Genomic DNA, 21,357 nt, shown 5'->3' with positions numbered 1-21,357 from the left:
CACCATGTTGGATTATGATGATGTGGTGATAACAGAGAGCTGGTTTAAGGAAGTGCAGATTTGGGTGTTAACTGTTCTTGATTACAAGGTGCTCAGTAAAGAAATGAAGAGGGGAAAAACCAAGGGGGGAATTATGTTCTTGGTTAAGGACAGCATTGCAGTACTGGAGAAAGAGGCTATATCAGAGGCTTCAAGTAAAGAATCCTTCCAGAGAAGATGCAAAACGTGACCTACGCTTGGGAAATAAGGCAGGGCAGGTGACTGAGATGTCAGTAGGGGAGCACTTTGGAGTCAGTGACCATAATTCTACTAGTTTTAAAATGGTGATGGAAAAGGATAGACAGAATCTAAAAGTTGAAGTTCTAAATTGGAGGAAGGCCAATTTTGACGGTATTAGGCAAGAACTTTCAAAAGTTGATTCGGAGCAGATGTTCACAGGTAAAGCAATGGCTAAAAAATGGGGAGCTTTAAAAAATGAGACAATGAGAGTCCAGAGACAGTATGTTTCTGTTAGGGTGAAAGGCAAGGCTGGTAATTGTAGGGAATTCTGGATGACTGGAGAAATTGAAGTTTTAGTCAAGAAAAAGAAGGAAGCATATGTCAAGTGTCGACAGCAGAAAATGAGTGAATCCTTAGAACAGTATAAAGGCAGTAGGAGTATACATAAGAGAGAAATCAGGAGGGGAAAAAAAGCGGACATGAGATAACCTTGGCAAATAGGGTTAAGGCAATACGAAGGGATTTTATAAATACATTAAGGACAAAAGGATAACCAGAGAGAGAATAGGGCTGTTCAAAGATCAGCAAGGCGGCCTTTGTATGGAACCACAGGAGATGGGAGAGGCACTAAATGTGTATTTACCATCAGTGTTTACTGTAGAAAAGGGCATGGAAGGTATAGAATGTTGGGAAATAGATGGTGACATCTTGAAAACCATCCATATTACAGAGGTGGAGGTGCTGGATGTCTTAAAAGGCATAAAGGTGGATAAATCCCCAGGATCTGATCAGGTGTATCCTGATACTCTGTGGGAAGCTAGGGAAGTGATTGCTAGTCCCTTGCTGAGATATTTGGATCGTCAATAGTCACAGGTGAGGTGCCGGAAGACTGGAGGTTGGCTAACGTGGTGCCATTATTTAAGAAAGGTGGTAAGGAAAAGTCAGGCAACTGTGGACACGTGAGCCTGACATCAGTGGTGGGCAAGTAGTTGGTGGGAATCTTGACTGACAGTATGTACATGCATTTGGAAAGGCAAGATCTGATCAGGAATAGTCAACATGGCTTTGTCTGTGGGAAATCGTGACTCACTAACTTGATTGAGTTTTTGAAGAAGTAACGAAAAGGATTGATGAGGGCAGAGCAGTAGACGTGATCTATATGGGCTTCAGTAAGGCGTTCGATAAGGTTTCTTATGGTAGACTGGTTACTGAGGTTAGATCTCATGGAATACAGGGAGAATTAGCCATTTGGATACAGAACTGCCTCGAAGGTAGAAGACAGAGGGTGGTGATGGAGGATTGCTTTCGAGACTGGAGGACTGTGACCAATGGTGTGTCACAGGTATCAGTGCTGGGTCCACTGCTTTTCGTCATATTTATATAAATGCTTTGTATGTAAATGTAGGAGGTATAGTTAGTAAGTTTGCAGATGACGGGAATGAACTGCCAGAAGAAGTTGGCAGATGGAGGCTGGTACAATTACAACATTTAAAAGGCATTTGGATGTGTATATGAATAGTAAGGGTTTGGAGGGATATGGGCCGGGTGCTGGCAGGTGGGACTAGATTGGGTTGGGATATCTGGTTGGCATGGACGGGTTGGACCGCAGAGTCTGTTTCCATGCTGAACATCTCTATGACTCCATGACACCAAAATTGGAGGTGTACTTGACAGCGAAGAAGATTACCTCAGAGTACAATGGGATCTTGATCAGATACACAAATGGGCTGAGGACTTGCAGATGGAGTTTTAGATAAATGCAAGGTGCTGCATTTTGGAAAGGCAAATCAGGGCAGGACATATAAGCTTAATGGTAAGGCCCTGGGGAGCCTTGCTAACTAAGAGATCTTGGAGTGCAGGTACATAGTTCCTTGAAATTGGAGTCACAGATAGACAGGATAGTGAAGAAAGCATTTGGTATGCTTTCCTTTAATGGTCAGAGCATTGAGTACCAGTCATTGGTTAGGCAACGTTTGTAATATTGTTTGCAGTTCTGGTCTCCTTCCTATAGGAAGGATGTTGTGAAACTTGAAAAGGTTCAGAAAGGATTTACAAAGGTTTTGCCCGGGTTGGAGGGTTTGAGCTTTAGGGAGAGGCTGAACAGGCTGGGGCTGTTTTCCCTAGAGTCTCAGAGTGACCTTATAGAGGTTTATAAAATCATGAGGGGCATGGATAGGATAAATAGACAAGGTCTTTTCCCTGGCGTGGGGTAGTTCAGAACTAGAGGGCATAGGTTTAAGATGAGTGGGGAAAGATTTAAAAGAGACCTAAGGGACAACTTTTTTACGCAGAAGGTGGTGCGTGTATGAAATGAGCTGCCAGAGGAAATGATGAACACAAATATAATTACAACATTTACAAGACATCTGGACGGATATATGAATCGGAAAGGTTTCAAGGGATATGGGCCAAGTGCTGGCAAATAGGACTAGCTTAATTTAGGATATCTGGCTGGCATGAACAAGTTGGACTGAAGGGACTGTTTCCGTGCTAGACATCTGTATGACTGTATGGCTCTATGACTGTAATTGAGTTGGTTGCAGCGACATTATTCAGTACGGTATATAGATCATCAACCAGTGTAAAGAACATGACGGAACAAATCTGCAAGGAAATTGCAGAGATGTAAACATCAGTTATAATAGGAGACTTTAATTCCTGTATGTAGACTGGGATTGTGGTAGTGTAAGGGGCAATGAGGAGCAGGCATTCCTAGGTGGTGTTTGGGAAGGTTTTCTACTTCAGAATGTATCCAGTCCACCTCGAAAGAGGCAGTGCTGGATGGAACCAGTTCTTGGGGACGAGGTGGGCAATGTCATTCAAGTGACAGTGAAAGAACATTTAGGGGACAGTGACCCTTGTATCATAAGCTTTAGGATGATTGTGGAAAGATCATTGATCAATCCAAAGAAAGAATAATCAACTAGTGGAAAACTGACTTCAATTGGACAAAAACGGAGCTGAGCTGAATGGACCAGAAACAAAGGTTGTTGGGAGAAACAGTAGCAAAACAATGGGCTTCCTTCAAACAGGGAGATATTTCAGGAATGGTTGAGGTCTCTTTTCCTCAAAAAAAGATAGGTCAAATAAATACAGATCTCCCTGGATATTAAAGAAGATATAAATTAATGTTTGGAAGAAAAATAATTGCTTATAGCAGGTATCACAATACTATTGAGAACCACGCAGAATACTGAAGGGAGGTGAAAAAGCAAAGAGGAATTATACAAAAAAGACAGGCAGGTAACTTAAATTGAAATGCCAAAGTCTTTTATAAGCATATCAGTCATAAGAGGAGGAAGAGGGTTGGTTAGTGACCAAAACATTATTTACATATGGAGGCAGGAGGCAGTGTTAAATGAATGCTTTGCATCTGTCCTTACCTCTAAGGTAGGTATTGCCCAGGGTGACAGAGGTGGAAACTCAGTCACTAAAAAGGCTTAAAATTGAAAAGGAGCAAGCAAATAGTCAATATTTAAAGTTGATAAGATACCAAAACCTGATAAGACTCAACCAAGAATATTGTCGGAAATGAGACTGGAAATTGTAGAGGCACTAGCCATTATCGTTTAATCTTCCCTGAATTTGGGGCTATTGTCAGAGGATTGGAGGATTGCAAATGTGACACCGTTGTGCAAAAAAATTGTAAAGATATGTCCAGCAATTACAGACCAGTCAGTTAGATTTTGGTGTGGAAAATCTCTCAAAACAATTAATCAGGTCAAATAAATAGACACATGGATAAATGTGGATTAAATAGGACAAGTCAACTTGGATTTTGTTCAGGGCACATTGTCTATCTAACTTGAAGAAGTTTTTTGAAGAGATAACAAAAAAGGGTCATGAGTGTAAGGCTGTCGATGTGATATATATGGACTTCAATGGTATTGACGCAGGTCATTCTGCTGTAACACATGTTTCGTCAGCACGAATTGGCTATAATGAATTGTGGAAGTTGTTTTGATAACGCAAACTTTCTCCTGAATGTGTATAGCGATTTTTCTATTAGTGATCTTCTACAGCATGGATTTCTATAGCGGTTTTCCATGGCAGGATATTAGAATTAGAATTCCTACAGAATTAGGATTCCCACAGTATGGAAACAGGCCCTTCAGCCCAGCACACACTGACCCTCTGAAGAGTAACCCACCCAGACCTTATTACTCTACATTTCCCCCTGTCTAATGCACCTAAACTACACACCCCTGAACACTATGGTTAATTTACCATGGCCAATTCACCTAACCTGCACATCTTTGGACTGTGGGAGGAAACCAGAGCACCCGGAGGAAACCTATGCAGACACGGGGAGAATATGCAAACTCCACACAGACAGTCACCCGAGGCTGGAATCGAATCTGGATCCCTGGCACTGTGAGGCAGCAATGCTAACCACTGAACTACCGTGCAGGACTGCAGAGGAACACAACTGTTAGAGCAGAACAGCCTGTACAGTGTCACATGATGAACTTGAAAAAAATTGTGGAATAAAAGGTACTGAAGCAACATGGATACAAAGTTGGTTGAGGGACAAGAAACACAGTAGTGGCTAATGGGTGTTTTTTTGAGCTGTAGAAAGGTATGTCATAGAATTCCTTGGGGGCTAAGAATTGGGATCCTTGCTTTTCCTGATATATATAACTACCTAGATTTTGGTGTGCTGAGGACCATTTCAAAGTTTGTGTATGACACAACATTTGGGAGAACTGTAACTCGTGAAGAGGACACTGTTGAATTTCAAAAGAACATTGACAATTTGGTGGAATGGACAAATGAAGTTCAATATGTAGAAGTATGAGATGATAAACTTAGTTTTTAAAAAAAGCATCGTATACAATTAAAATGTAATCTTCTAAAGGGTGGGCAGGATATGTATGTGTGTATAGGTCTCTCAAAGCTGGTAAAAGAGGTCGATTACTAAAACATGGGGAGGCAATGGCTTAGTGGTATTATCATTGGAGTAGCCAGGTAATGTTCTGGGCACAGAGATTTGGATCCCACCATGTCCGATGGTGGAATTTAATACTGAATTTAAATCAAGTCTAATGATCATAACATTGCAAATTGTTGCAAAAATCCTTTAGGGAAGAAAACTACTGTCATTTACTGATCTAGCCTACATTTGACTGCAGACCCACAGCAATGTGTTTGACTCTTAACTGCTCTGAAACAGTTCGATTAATCACGGGAAAATCTCAAAAAGGAATCAAACTGGATAGACCACCTGGTATTGACTAACCCGCTAGATATCGCAATGGCAAGCACAGCCATGTCGACCCAGGAAAATTCTCCACACTGTGGCATGTGCCAAAATTGGGAGAGCTGTTTCACAGACAGGTCAAGCGTCAGCCTGATATAGTCATACTCTCGAAATCATACCTTACAGTCAGTGTCCCGAACATCACCATCCCTGGATATGTCCTGTCTGGCCAGCAAGACAGACCCAACAGAGGTGGCGGCACAATGGTATATCTAATTGGGAGGGAGTTGCGTTGACAAGTCTCAACATTGACTCCAGATCCATGATGTCCCATAGCATTAGGTCAAACATTGGCACACAAATATCCTGCTGATTACCACAAACTGCACAACCTTGGCTGATAACTGTAATTTTGTTGGGGATCTCCAATGTCCATTACTAAAAGTAACTTGACAGTACCACTGCTGACTGAGCTGTTTAAGTCTGAAAGGACAAAGCTGCAAGTCTGGTTCTGTTGCAGGTGGTGACAGAGCCAACAAAGGCAGAAAAACATGTTCGACCTCATCCTTACCGATCTGACTGCCACAGATTCATTTCTCCGTGCCAGTATCAATCACAGTGACCACGGCACCATGCTTGTGATGACAAAGTCCCACCTTCAAGGTGAGAATGTCCTCCGTCATGTTGTGTGGTACTACCACTGCACTAAATGGTATTGACTTTGAACAAATCTAACAACTTAAGTTTGGCTTGCATGTGGCTCTTTAGCCATCAACAGCAGCTGAATTATATTCCCAATGCTATCTGCAATCTCATGGTCCTACATAACTCCCAGCTGTACCTTTGCCATCAAACCAGGGGATGAGGCTTCTGTTCAGTTAAGGGTGCAAGATGGCATGTCAAGAGTAGACCGGGTGTATATAAAATTGAGGTGTCAACCCGGTGAAACTACAAAATAGGACTACTTGTGTGCCAAAGAAAATAAACAACAAACGATAGACTTAACATTCGACAACCAACAGATCAAATTTAAGCTCCGTAGACCTGCCACATCCAGTGAATAGTGGTAGAAAATTAAGTAACTCTGAAGAGGAGAAAGCTCCACAAATATTCTCATCTTCAGTAATGCGGGAGCCCAACATATTAGTGCAAAGAATGAGGCTGAAGCGTTTGCAGCAGTCTTCAGCTAGGAATGCCAAGTGGATAATGTATCTCGCCTTTTCTCAGGTACCCAGCCTGAAAGATTTTAGTTTTTGGTTCATTCAGTTCATTGCACATGATATCAAGAAATGACTGGAGGCTCTGAATGTGGGTCCTAACAACATTCCAGCAATAGTCCTGAGGAGGCATGCTCCAAACGTATTGCTCCCCTAGCCAAGCTCTTCTGGTACAACTGTAAAACTGGCATCTACCCAACAATGTGATAAATTACCTCCAGGTACACCCTGCACACTAAAAGCAAGGCAAGTCCAACCTGAACAATTACTGCTCGATGTGGATAAGGAGAAACTATCCCTGCTGATAAGATTGATAGGGCATGTTATTAAGGGCTTTTCTAAAAGAAGCAAATGTGATATGCAAAATAACCTTTTCGGTTAGTGAGTGGTCATGGTCTGGATTATACTTCCTGCAAGTGTAGTGAAAGCAGGTTCAATTGAGGTCTTTGAGAGGGCATTAGATGATGTTTCTATTCAACAATTTGCAGGGAATAATACAGAGGGAAAATACAGGAGATTGGCAATAAATCAGAAATGCTCAAAGAGCCAGTACAGACATGATGGCTGAAATAAAGCCTTTTCCATTGTAACAGTTGTGTGATTCATGCCATCAAAGAAGACTAAAATGACATTGAAGTGTAAAAGAGCAATATTCTCATTTGCCACACAATTCAGCAGCATATCCACTAGGTGGTCATGGTTTCACAGTTATAGACTCCTCTCCAGGAATGGTGTGAATGATCTGAGCTTTGCTGCTATAACATGAGATGATCTGAACTGTTTAATGGGATTACATTCATCCCTGTAATTATTCCAGCATATTTATTTCATGTACAAACCATCTGAATCTCTGGAGTAAATTACAACCACGGAGTCACTTTCAGGAAACTATTTTTTAACAAGTATTTGCTCAATAAGACAAAATGCTCAGGAATCATGAAGAAAATACTTTGTAAAATGGAAAGGAGTGTTTCTGGAACCACTTTTACAGCTGTACTAATTTAGTTCCCCTTCCACAAGGGCAGTGCCAGAATTCCTTCACCCCATCATTGGTCGCCTTATCTTCAGCCATCCAGACAACATCACTGCAATTCCCACACCACCCCCAACCCCTGCCTGCCCCACCCACCTCAAACTCTAGAAATCCCTTGTTAATCCTCTCCACCTCCCTGCCTGTGCCTTTTCCTATAAGACCTCTTTAAAACCTGGCTGTTTGGCAAAGCTTTTGTCACGTGCCAACATTTCATACAAATATTGGATGAAGCCATTTGACCCATTATCCAATAATTGCTTTAATTCTGTAGCCCCGATTATTGACTTGACTGCTAACGGCAATAGATCATTCCTATGTGCTCCATCTAGATCCTTCATAATTTTTATGTCCCTCAATTAAGTCTGTCTCCAGCCTCCTCTGTTCCAAAGAATACCACCCGAGGCCATCTAATCTTTTTTTCTCAGCCAAAACTTAACATTCTTGACGGTATCTTCATACTCTTTCTCATGTGATAACATCTTTCCTGTAATGCAGTAACCAAAGCTATACACAGTAGTGCCTGCACTCTTAATTAATGTTTCCACAGTTATAGCACAACCAGCCTGCCCTTAAACTCGGGACCTTGGCCAATAAAGGAAAGTATCCCCACTATCATCATGTCTACTCATATACCTACTATCTTTAAGAGCCTAATTTAAAGATCCCTCCATCCTTTCACCTTTCAGAGAAGCCTACCATTTATTGTGTATGGACTTGCCTTGTTATCCTCCCAAATGTGTGGCTTCATATTCCTCCAGAATAAATTCCATTTGCCACATTTCTGTCTTCCTGAGCAATGAATTAATCCCTGCAGCCTTCCTTGCGATATACCATTCTCCAATGTTCATACGATGTGAAATTTCTGAATCATACTTCTGCATTTAAGTGTATATCCATGATATACTGTCACAAAGATCAAGTGACCCAGTACTGAGCTCTGCAAAATCCTATGAGAAACTGTGTTTCTATCAATAATTATCCTTTGTGTCCTGCCACTGAGTCAATTTTGGGTGTAACCTGCTACTTATCTTTGGATAAGCTTACAATTTTGTGACCAGTCTGCTCTGCAGGACCTTGTGAAAAAACCTACTGTAAAATCCAGGCAGACTAGAACAAACACACTACCATCCTGAAACTTCTTCCTTACCTCACAAGAAACTCTTTCACGGTAGTCAGTCATATGCTGACTGGCCTGTCATGATCAAGCTGTAGTTTCCACCCTTTTTAAACAACAACACAACATTAACTGTCCTCTCGTACTCCGCCGCCAAACTTTTAGCCAAGGAATATTGGAACATTATGATCAGCAGCTGATATAATTAGAATTTTCCTTTAATTTCTTTTTAACCAAATGGCATACACCATAACTGCAAAGTTAATTGTAAAAGTACTGAAAGTTAAGGCTCATTGGTAGCACTCTTGCTTTTGAATGACAAAGTTCTGGATTCAAATCCCAGTCCAGCACTTGAACACAAAAATCAAGGCTATATTGACAGAATATTAAACTGTCAGAGGTTCTGTCTTTTGATCAAGGTGTGAAAAGAGGTCCCATCTACTTAGGTGAATAATAAGTTACATGGCATTGTTTCAAAGAGTTGCAAGAGTGTTATCCCTGGAGTCCTGGCCATTTTTTAATCTTAAACAACATCATAAACACATGATCTCATCATTATATTGTTCTTGGTTATGGAAGTTTGTTTAACACAAACTGCTTGAAAATTCAAACAGTGATTACAAATGGAGGTCATTGACTGTAAGTCACTTTTAAGCATCTGGTGTATGTGAAAAATAAATTATTTATGCACCCTCTTGTGTGCAGTGATCATCTTCTACCCTACCCCTGGACCGGGAGGCCTGAGTTCAAGTCCCACCTGCTCTAGTGGTGTGCAATAATGTTTCTAAACAGATTGATTAGAAAAATAGGTTAAATTTTTTAAAAATGAAAATCATTCTTTAATTTTTATTGGAGATAGTCACTTTATTCACAGCCACAAAATCTTGTGTTAATAAAATAGTAAAGTATTTTCAAACAAAGTTTGGCACTGAACCAAATGAGTCAAAATTGGACAAGTGAACCAGTGTTGGTTAGATGTAGTTTGTGAGGAGAATTTCCAAGGTTCGGAGAGTTAGAGGTTGAGAGAGAGAAATCAAAAGCCTAGAAGCCATGGCATCTGAAGTAATGGTCACCAATGGCAGAGTTTAAAAAATCAGGGGTGTTAAGAAAAGCCAGAATTAGAGGTGTGGAAATACTGGAGTGGGTTGTAAGGCTGGATAAGGTTACAATAATAGGCAAAAGGTTTTAAAAATAAGAATGATAATTTAAAACTTGAGTCAGAGTTAGACTGAGAGCCAATGCTCAACACTCTGTTGATTCATGAATTCCTGTTTGTGATTTATTCTCCTTTATTCATTCTCTATTAACTCCAGTCTGTAGGTGGATTTTGGATTACCATACAGAGGTTCTGTTTTCCTTTCCTATAATTTTCACTTGTTTCTGTTTGTCCATTTCAATATCCAGTGTTAACCAGTCATGAAACAATGCAGGTAAAATCCCATAATTTTATACTGCATTCGCTAACAATGCCTCAACCATTCAGGGTTATCTTTACTTTTCTGAATTTAAACAAAAGCTTATGGAATAACTGTTCCCTGGTGCATCCTTCATGATGAAGACTTGACCAATGGAAGTCCACTTGCCAAATTTTAAACACCTTATTTTCCTCATGCAGTATAAATTGTTGTTCCTTTTGCAATTTGGCTTTCTTGCATCTGTCCTGATGAGTGCAAGATGAAAAATGTAACAACATCTCCCTCTTTTGATAATAATCCTGATTCTGAACTACTAAGTGACTATTTGCACTGAATTTTATCTAGACTATCCTCAGACCTTTCTGATAACTATGCAGAGCCTTTAACACTAACCCAGGAGTGTTGAGGGAGTGGAGAAGCACTTATTAACTCATTGTTTCCCCACCCCAGCCCCAAAGAATGGCACAATTTGAATACCATGTATTTCTTGATTAATTGTTTAATTGTTCACTGTAATCCTCGAGGGTCATTGAGGAGCTGTGACAAGGCTATGTTTTAGCCAGTTGAATCTTCTGTACTTTTTCTTTCCCTGAATGGTTATAAATTGAGCACCCAGTGACAACCTGTTCATTACCTGACACACATACCACGATCCATTTGAAATGAGCCCCATCTTGAATGGACATCAGGTGCAAATTACATCCTTTCAAGTGCCAGTGGCAGACAAAAAATTAATAAATAGCTCTGTAAATGGTGCAGATACTTAAGAAAAATTGGCCAGCTAATTTACCACAGCTTGAACTAAGGGTGCCTTTTGCTAGCTGCAGTCTGGAGTAATGTTGTCGGAGCCTTTATTAATTGCACTTCGCAAGCAGTGACAGTTTTGTTGCTATTGGCAACTTTCTTCATTAAACTTAAAGCCTGTGTCAAATCCCATTAGCTGAACTGTGGGTACATTACATTTGTATTCTTCACGATCTCTCAGTATGACAGTTCCAGTTGTGTGGAGACAAGGCGGGGGAGACGTGCTCGAATGTAATAAAGCGTACAACCCGTTGTCGTAAGGGCCGAAGTGTGTCAATCATGACGAGCAGCAGGACAGACACTCACTGGCTGTTTCCTTTTAACAATGGAGAATAAAGTGTTTAACACATTGGTTTTTATTTCAACAAGATTGCTTCCCCCATTAGGACTTGGATCCAGCTCCGGCTTTAACCACTTTGATGAGTAGATTGTGTGATGGGCATAGCACTGTGGGAGGAAATGAATGGGATAATGATGAGAAGGTCACCTCAGTTCTCCAGTCTTTGAGAGGGGGCAAGCTTTATGGATGCTAATGTACCTGACACAGCAGGTGCCCACAGTATAAAGAATAAAGCTGCAACACCTCTGCACCATCACTTGGTACTTCAAACACATTGCACAAAAACATGATGAGATTGCCCTGCTACCTCTCTCCATAATAACTTTTACAGATAAAAGTTCCAGTTCCCGGTTGTAATGGTATCTTAAAAATGTTTATATAATGTGTTTACAATTTGGCTTCACCAAATGCCAGAATAAAATTTTTTTTATTAAGCATTGACCATCTAACAGGGCATAGATTATGGTGTCTGTGTGTCTTCATTCTGGCACTAAATTTGGAGGATATCTTGTATTGGGGACAGTAAAGTGTCAAGAGGATGAATTATGGTATAGCAGGACTATAGTTGGGGGCTGTAACATGAAAAGGATCTTTTAAATGGAAGGGAGCAAAAATATGTTTCACCGTACTTAGTTATGGAAATAATAGAAAGAGAACAAGGTTGGGAAAATAAAATAGACCTACATTCTACTGAATTTTAGATAATTTTTATGTTTAGCTGAAGTATGTGTTGTCTATTTTTTAAATAATTATATAGAAAATACTTTAATTACACCACTTTTAAATGTAAAATATTCTTCTTCATAATAGATCTGAAATGCAATCTGGAGTGTAGGTGTGTCCTAAACTGTTACAAGTCGTAGGATAATCTTTGAATATCAATCTGAGCAGTGAGGCAGCATTTTATGCTCTGTAGAATTAATCAAACTGTTTCTCCTCTGGATATGGACACCTTGAGGTAATTAGATTCATGGCTACTTCCCTGTGCTTTTGATACCTAATACTGCACACACATGGTGTTACATAACAGAACCAATAGATATCCTACCACCTGGTTGGCAAACTAGTGAACAACTGCATCACCTCTTCTAGAGAAGATCTCAGGGCAACTAAGACATATATATGCAAACCTTTCCTTGAATGAGACCACTTGAGGATCCAAGGCCACAGATGAATTGTGTTGGGTGGGAGTCAGCACCAAGCACATGGGGTTAGCTCTCAGCAGGACCATTCTTCATTCCTGATGACCAAGTCCTTTGATCAAACACTGAGAACCCTAGGAAATGGATCCCACTGGCATCCTGCAAGCAAATCTGCCCTCTGATTGGGAGCCCATTTACTGTTGGACTGAGATCAGCAGAATAAGGCCTTTAAGTGGGTATCAACTGCTCACCTGAGGGCCTCAATTGGCTACAGGGCAGAAAGGCTACCCATGGGCTTTCTTACCACAGGCCTTACAAGCGTGGAGGTACACAGGCAGCTGGGTCGCCACCCTTCTGCCTTATTAAGTGTGCACACACGAAGAAATAACCTAATCTCGAAAAATCTTGAAGCAAGATTTTTCCTCTCACTTGATGGCACATTTGCCTCATCACAAGCCCAAGTCTGTCCACAGCAAAAAGAATCCTAAGTTGCTTTCTAAATGAATAAAGCACTCATGGTTTGAGCAATGAAGAAACACAGTTCCAATAAGTACCGTATTGCTGCGGTACTCGTTGCAACCTCTGGAAGTCCCAAAGCATTTTATGGCCACCAAAGTATTTTTGAAGTGTATTCATTGTTGCAATGTAGAAAACGCAGCCTCCAATTTGTGCACAGCCAGCTCCCAATAAAAGCAGAGCTGATTAGCAGTGTTGGTTTGAGGCATAAATGTTGACCAGGACAGCAGACAGAACTTCCTTACTCTTCTGTGAAATTACTTTTAGGCCCACTTGATAGGAGAGATGGTGCCTCCTGCACAGCTGAGTGCTGCATCTCAGTACCACGACTGCTTTGCATTAAGTGCCATGGGATTCCCTTGCAGCCAGTTGAACAAAGCCTGCAACCCAATAGATCTGTTACAAGATGAAGCACCAGGTCATCTGGGAGACGTGATCTTTTCACAATGGCATAAAGCGGACTCTTTCCAGTTGCAAATTACTCGGTAGGTTGAGGGAAGCAGGCATTGGAGCCTAATGTCCTGCAGTTTCCAAGAAGTAATGTGCGACACATAATTGAACACAAAAATATCAGAAGATAGTAAAAGTGGAAAAGTATAACCTATGTGTAACAGCATTACATAAACCTGCTTCAAAGACAGAACCAGATTACAGAGGATAAATCAAGCCAGCAAGGCTTTCATTTAAATCCCATAATGGAGTCTCTGCATTTGTGGTTTCCTCCTAAGTAAATATGCAACTTTATCATTAAATCTTATAGGGAACCCCACTGTTGACTAGCTTGGAGTGCTGAAGGGGCAGTGCTGGGGATTTAATTGGTCGGTGCAACTTCTTCCCATCGAAACAGGACTACTTCTCCTCCGGAGTCACCTGAACAACACCACATGTGCAAATGACAATCCCAGGGGAGAGTTTCACATGACTCATCATTAGTTGTTTGCACTGTTGCAGTAATGATCAGGAGGATTTAACCTGATAGTGTGAGTTACTGCCCTGTGGCACCCTAATGCTTCAGCCTCACTGAGTGATTGGCTCAGTTAGCACAAATCTCTGGTGGCAAGTGCAATCAATAAATCTTTGTTGGTAAATAATTGCTATTGAGCAGAGTTTTAATATAAATTTATGAGCAGTGTTTTATCATTGCTGGTGGGTAAAGTGCATTGCTGAGTGATAGATTTTCAAATATTGGTTACATTTGTTATATATACAAGTTTTTAATATAAAGTGTTTTCTGCATTATTTAAGTATTGTGGACTTAATAGTTCAGTCCCTTTGCCTTTTCCTCACGGGTATAATAACAGGAATTGTAAATTCACGGCCGATCTAGAAACTGATTAATATACTTTCCACTTGGTCTCAGTGTGTCCACTTGCAGCACAATTAGACATTGAACTTCCCAAAAGAAGGAGAAACTTTGGATTAATCTGAATCATACAAAGTCAAAAGTCAAACTTTTAGATGTATTCCTGCTTCCGGTTTTCTCGCCTACCTTTGCAAATCTTCCAAGTATTCTTGCTTCCAAAACAATATCCCTCCTTATAATTTGGTTTCCCCTTTATGTTCAGGGGAACAAAGATGTTTAAAATGTTTCCAACATTCTGGTGACACTATTTCATTGCTATTTTCTTTATTTTCTTTCTTGTGTCAATTTAACCTTAATCCTATGGATATAGAGTTTGAAGCTCAGCTCCAGGTTAAACAAATCACTTGACATGTAATTGTTCTGTGTCACACAACAGAATATCATTTCTCTGCCAGTTTTAGCCACTGGGGAGTTCAGGCTTTGTTTCAATGCAGGGGTTAGTTATTCCTGTTTCCCAAGTTTTTATTTCATGCTAATTTGCTTTTGACTAGGCAGAGCTGTATTAATCCTACTGTGCCACGTGATTGACCCCGCAACCCCTAGGCAGAATGCCATGTATTGGGGAACTCCTCAGAAGAATGCTCCCTCAGGACAAGTAGACAAGATAGCCATCAGATTTCACAGGGCAAGGCATAGCTATATACTTCCTCTGATAAAGCTTGTGGGATGGCCTTAATAAAGGAGATCTGTAGGATGATACTTTTGAAGTGTTCCTGCACCTTGGTGATAAGAATCAGTTTATCTTTTTCCACCATTATCGTGGGTGCTATTGGAGAACCCATTTCTGTTGGCCTTGTAGAGAGGGGAACATTAACTTCATTCAAAGGTGCTTATTCTGACATAACAAACTTGTTTATGCTTACACTGGTGAAGAGGTTACTGCAGGCAACATCCATCATCTTGAAGAAGTGGCGTGTCGATTTTGTCATTACTTACTCGATGTGCTGCTACTTCTAAAGACTCTTTTAGATGTAGTTAGATTTAATTTGCTGCTGCAGGGCTGCAAAATAATGTGCTATAAGAGCCATACATAGTAAATTTTTTAAAAAAATTATTGTTTAAAGTTTCACTGTGCCTCTTCGCCGACCACCAGGATACATGGGCTGTTTTTCCTGTGATAACAGGAAAAAAAACCAAAGATGCTGAAAATCAGTATTGTTGGCCAGGCCATCATGTATTTCCTACCTCTTGAGACAGTGGTGGTAAACTGCCTTCTTGAATGGTCCATGCAGTCCAAAAGCAGGAAATGCTGGAAAACCTTAACTTGTCAATACATGGAGAGAGAAGGAGAGCTAATATTTCAGATCTATCTCATCGGAACTGGGGAGAAAAGTTAAAAATTATTAAAGGCTTTAAGCATGAGAAAGCATGGAAGGTGGGAAGTAAAACAAATGGAAAGGTCTGAGATTGGGTAGAGGGTAGGAAAGATTACACCAAAATGTTTTGTGGTGCAACACCAAAAGGAATGGTGATGGCTCAAATAAAGAAGTAAAAGATGTGTTCAGAGATGGGGTGAATAGCATGATTAATATTGTGAGTGAGGACACGTTGAGACAGAAAATATTGAGGCTCAGTGCAATGCCCCATGGGTGAGCAGGCATCTTGCAATCACTATTCAGCATTAAGTGTGAAAAATGGCCAATTGGGTGAAATACAGGGATACCGTCTGAGCTGTAGCCCTAAGATGATTCACTGCTTTAAAGAGAGGAGAGAAATTCGTCATCCAAAGCTGGTTTATTGCACATAGAGGTAAAGGATAAAGCTGGGAGCAAAACAGTTCTCCCCTTGGGACCTCAATGTCAGCATTGGTATCAAAAAAAGAAACTGCTACGTGGGGTCATCATTTGGAGACAGAAGGAGAGTCAATATTTTCAGATTGGCAACATTTTAACTGAGATGCAGCTTAAACTGGTCACCATTGGTTTCTCTAGAACCCTTAGAGAGTCCAGTCTGGATTTGAACTGAAATATGACAGAGCATCACTATTGAAGCACAACTAAATTGGCTATGTTTCTTGTAAATAACTCCTTTCACGTGTTTTTGCTGAAAATATTGAAGACTCAATGACAGAACAAGATTTGTAGTGATTGCAGAGGAACATTCTGAAGTCACTCCAGAAATAAAATGTCGATTGTCAGAACTTAGACATAACCTGCGCAAACAAGAAAATACTGTGTCAGCTCCACTAATCAAGAGAACTAAATTCTTTGTACTGCCACGTTACAAAGAGCAGCAGGAACTTCCTTAGCCTAAGAATAACTCTACAAATTATTCAGGAAGAAATATTATGGAAATATGGTTTTGAACCCTCTACATTTGGCGTGATCTGACACTCTAATGAGAGTATATGCTCAGATCTCTGCTGCTCCTTCCATTAAGCAGTGCATTACTTTCTCTTTCTCTCCCATTTATTTATTTTTATGTAAAAAATTATCAAACCTTTGTAGTAACAAGTTTGATAGATATTATAAAACATTAAAGTGATCGCTTTAAGCCAAGTAAAGGAAAGGCAGCTAACAAAATTGTAAACATAATGCAAGTTATTTTATCGTCTTATATATCACCAAATGAGACATACATAACAGTTGCTAGAGGGAATTTGATACAGCTACAGGCTCATGGACGGAGAGTAAAAACAATTAGGGGAAATGACTTATATATTGATTTTGTACGGTTGAGAATCAGATGAATGTAGATCCAGTGTAAATCCCAGAATTAATTAGCTTTCTAACCATAGTAAGATCTCCTATATGCTGGGGACACCCAATGCAGAACATTTCCCTCAGTCTATAAGCACAACCGGAATTTCCTGCCTCCTGTCATTTCGATTTCCCTCCTTGTTACCCCTCTGACCTTTCTGCTGTTGAATTGCTGCTGTGTTCACTGCAAGCTCCAGGAACAGCACCTCATTTCTCAATTGTGCTCTTCATAACCATCAAGATTCAACATCGACTTCAACAATTTTTGATTGTAGCCCATGTCCCCAGTTTGTTTCCTTTCTCTTTGCTGCGTTTTTCTCTCTCTTGTTTTTCTTTTAATTCTTCCTCTTTGTTTCAAATAGCAACTATTCAAGATCCTGTATAACTCCTACTCTTGACTCCTTTAGTTTCCTTACTTAGCCCATTGCCTTTCACTTTGGCCTTACACCATGAACCCTTTTGTCATTTAATCTTTCCTGCTTTTCACTCTACTGCAGACCTTTCCCTTTGTTCTTCCCACCCTGCCCGCATTTCAATTGCTCATTTCAATTCTCTTCCAGTTCCGATGAAAGGTCATGGACCTGAAACATTAACTCTGTTTATCCATCTACAGATACTTCCTGACCTTCTGAATATTTGTTGCAATTCCTCTTTATTTCAATTTTTCCAGAATTTGCGATATTTTGCTTTGATGTTGTTGAAGTTTTTTTTTAAATCTCTATTCATCTCTTCCCCTTCACCATGTGCTAGAGAAGAATTTGCTGATGCTAACTGTGAACCCAGCTATTGGGTGAGGAGGTGTGGAAAGGATCAGCCACTGGCGTTGCTACTGGGCATTCTTCTGAATGCTGACCCGGTTTCTAGCGGTGAGCAGTTGTACCCAAAGACACATTTGGGCTTTGAACTTCAAGACTTAAAAAACAGAAGTTGATTTGTATAACCACAAAATAGAACCATGGACACCATGTAGTACAGACTCGGAGTATGCAAACTCGCTTACACACTCCCTTGAAACTATCGTGTTTCTTTTTCATAGGGTATGTTACTCAAGAGAAGTGGGAAGTCACTGAACAAAGAGTGGAAGAAGAAATATGTAACGCTGTGTGATAATGGAATCTTGACGTATCATCCAAGTTTGCACGTAAGTATTTGATTACAGCAGACTCTTCTCAAACTCTGGGCTATTCACCCACGCAGTCAAGCAGAAAAAGCCGCTGTTGGGAGAGTTGAATTGGTGGGAAAAGCATCACTTCTGCTCATGTTGTTTGTTACTTTGGATTTCAAAATCCTAGTGGCTTGTAACTACTTAAAATCACTCTGCAAACCTTGAAAACTACATATCTGTTTAGATCAAAACAGATTATGTAACCCAACTGGTTTGAAGCATAGGAAGATAGAACAGAATTCCTCCCCCCCGCCCCCGCTGGTTCTCACCTTCCACCCCACCAATTTCCAGATACTATGCATCATCCTCCACCATTTCCACCACCAACAGTCAGACCCCACTGCCAGAGATATATTTCACACCCTACCCTTATCAGTGTTCCGCAGAGACCATTCCCTCTGCTACTCTCTTGTTAGGTCACGCCACTCCCCCACCCCACCCACCAACCCATTCTCCACTCTTGGCACCTTTCCTTGCTGCCACAAGAGGTTTAAAACCTGCGCCCACACCTCCCCCTCACCTCCATCCAAGGCTCCAAAGGATCCTTCCACATCTGCCAGAGATTCTCCTGCATATCCAAACACCTCATCTACTGTGAGAAAGTAAGGTCTGAAGATGCTGGAGATCAGAGTCGAGAGTGTGTTGCTGGAAAAGCACAGCAGGTCAGGCAGCATCCGAGGAGCAGGAGAATTGACATTTCAGACCGGAGTCCTTCAGTCGATTCTCCTGCTCGTTGGATGCTGCCTGACCTACTGTGCTTTTCCAGCAACATACTCTCGAACCTCATCTACTGTGCCTGTTGCTCTCAATGTGGTCTCCTCTACACTGGGGAGACATGACATCAACTTGTGGAATGTTTCAGAGAACATCTCTGAGACGCACGCACTAAACAACCCCACTGCCCTGTGGTTGACCACTTCAACTCCCCCTTCCACTCTGCCATGGACATGCAAGTCATAGGCCTCTTCCACCTTCAAATCCTGGCCACCTGATGCATGAAGGAAGAACGCCTCACCTTCTACCTTGGGGACATTCCAACTGCATGCCATCAGCGTGATTTCACTAGTTTCCTCATCTCCCTTCCCCCACCTCATCCTCCTTCCCCCCCCTCATCCTAGATCCAACCCTCCAACTCTCCCTTATGCGAGCCACTTCCCATACTCTTTTCTCCAAGATTTTCACATCACGAGTCTACGTTAGTTCTTTCTACGTCACTGCAGATTATCACTGTCAGTCCTGAAGAAGGGCTTATGCCCAAAACGTCGATTCTCCTGCTCCTTGGATGCTGCCTGACCTGCTGTGCTTTTCCAGCAACACATTTTTCAGCTCTGATCTCCAGCATCTGCAGTCCTCACTTTCTCCTTATGCCCGAAACATCAACTCTCCTGTTCCTTGGATGCTGCTTGACCTGATGTGCTTTTCCAGCGCCATACTTTTCGACCCCAACTGGTTTGAAGTCCATTCAATCTTAATCTTACCCTATCGACATATCCTTCCATGTCTCCTTAAATGCTATTCAGCTGGTCTCCTTGCTGTGATGTTGAGTTCTGCATTCTCAGTGATCTCTGAGTGAAGAGGTTTGTGAACAATGGCTGGCATGTAGCTCACATTTAAAACCTCACATTTTGTGTATGGTGGATGTGGCCTGATGGACAGATCACTGTTGCAGAAGAATACATGTAAAGGTAAGTGTTCTTATTTAAAGAAAATCCCTCAGTTTAAACAATTTTCACCACACTCGACCTCTCCTCCCTTCCCTCCACCCAGTCAGTAGGTAAAACTACAAACTGAAGGAATTGGCATAAAAGAGGAGGGACCAATTTTGCTTGTGCTATTAGGAAGGTGACATGGAAGTGGTATGGGAACTAGGGGAGTATAGAACTACCAACGTGCACAGAATGCTGGGGAGACAGATGGTACTACAGTAGAGAATAGTATGCTATTAGCTGGGAAAGATTGATAAAGTTTAAATCAAGGTTCTGTGCATTTATGTGAATGCATGTTATTAAGGCTGATGAGTTACAAGTGCCAATAACCATGTGGAAATATGATATGGCTGTGTCAGAGACCTGATTCACAAAAAGTCAGGACTAATTATTAAATATTCCAGGATACAAGGTATTCAGGCAAGATGGGAAAGAAACAAAAGTGTAAGGACTGGTGGTATTAATAAAAGAAAATCGCAGTCTTGGAGAAAGAGGATGTCCCAACTGGGTTGAGGACAGAATGTCTTTGACTAGAGCTAAGGAACAAAAGAAAAAGATGCTATTGTTAGGTGTCATCTATAGGCTACTGACTAATAGGGATGGTATAGAGGAACAGAGGTGTAAGGAAATTACAGAGAAATGTGTCAGTTGTCGAGTATTTGGAATGGAATAATAGTAGTATAAAAGACAGAGAGGACAAAAGTTCCTGAGGTGTTTTTGATAGAACTTTCTCCATGAGAATGTTTCCAGTTCAAGAAAAAAGAACACTATTAGTTCTGGTTCTTGTGGATAAGGTGATCCAGAGCAAATCAGGTGTCAAGAGGAGAACACGTAGCTGACAATATCAAGTGGGTCATAAGATTTAGACTGGCTACGGAGAAAAACAAGGAACAATTTAGAGTAAGAATATTTAAATGGGACAAAGCCAACTTAAGTCGGGTCAGATAAACTGGAATTACATCTTGTTGGAAAGGACTGTAACTGAACAGTGGGCTGCCTTGAAAGAGTTCACAAAAAGATTTACAAGGATGTTGCCAAGGTTGGAGGATTTGAGCTACTGGGAGAGGCTGAATAGGCTAGAGCTGTTTCCCTGGAGCATCGGAGTCTGAGAGGTGACCTTATAGAGGTTTATAAAATCATTAGGGACATGGATAAGATAAATAGAAAACGTCTTTTCCCTGGGATGGGGGAGTCCAGAATGAGAGGACATAGGTTTAGGGTGAGAGGGGAAAGATTTAAAAGGGACCTAATGGACAACTTTTTCACGCAGCGGGTGGTATGTATGTGGAATGAGCTTCTAGAGGAAGTGGTGGAGGCTGGTACAATTACAATACTTAAAAGGCATCTGGACGAGTATATGATAGGAAGGGCTTAGAGGGATATAGGCCAAGTGCTGGCAAATGGGACGGGATTAGGTGAGGATA

General features: G+C 41.0%; 1 protein-coding gene across 8 annotated transcripts in view; it reads left to right on the top strand.

The window, feature by feature from the left end:
* Positions 1-21,357, top strand: part of agap1 (ArfGAP with GTPase domain, ankyrin repeat and PH domain 1) — a 765,714-nt gene that overhangs the window by 536,828 nt on the left and 207,529 nt on the right. For all 8 annotated transcript variants that reach the window (XM_043693252.1, XM_043693251.1, XM_043693249.1 and 5 more), the window contains one exon: positions 18,099-18,203. In XM_043693252.1, the coding sequence (XP_043549187.1) occupies positions 18,099-18,203 (105 nt within the window). The remainder of the gene's footprint in view (positions 1-18,098; positions 18,204-21,357) is intronic.

The sequence above is a fragment of the Chiloscyllium plagiosum genome, chromosome 7 (assembly GCF_004010195.1).
Source record: "Chiloscyllium plagiosum isolate BGI_BamShark_2017 chromosome 7, ASM401019v2, whole genome shotgun sequence".
Lineage (NCBI taxonomy): Eukaryota > Metazoa > Chordata > Chondrichthyes > Orectolobiformes > Hemiscylliidae > Chiloscyllium > Chiloscyllium plagiosum.
Note: the sequence above shows the minus strand (reverse complement) of the source record. Positions and strands in the feature narration are given on the sequence as shown.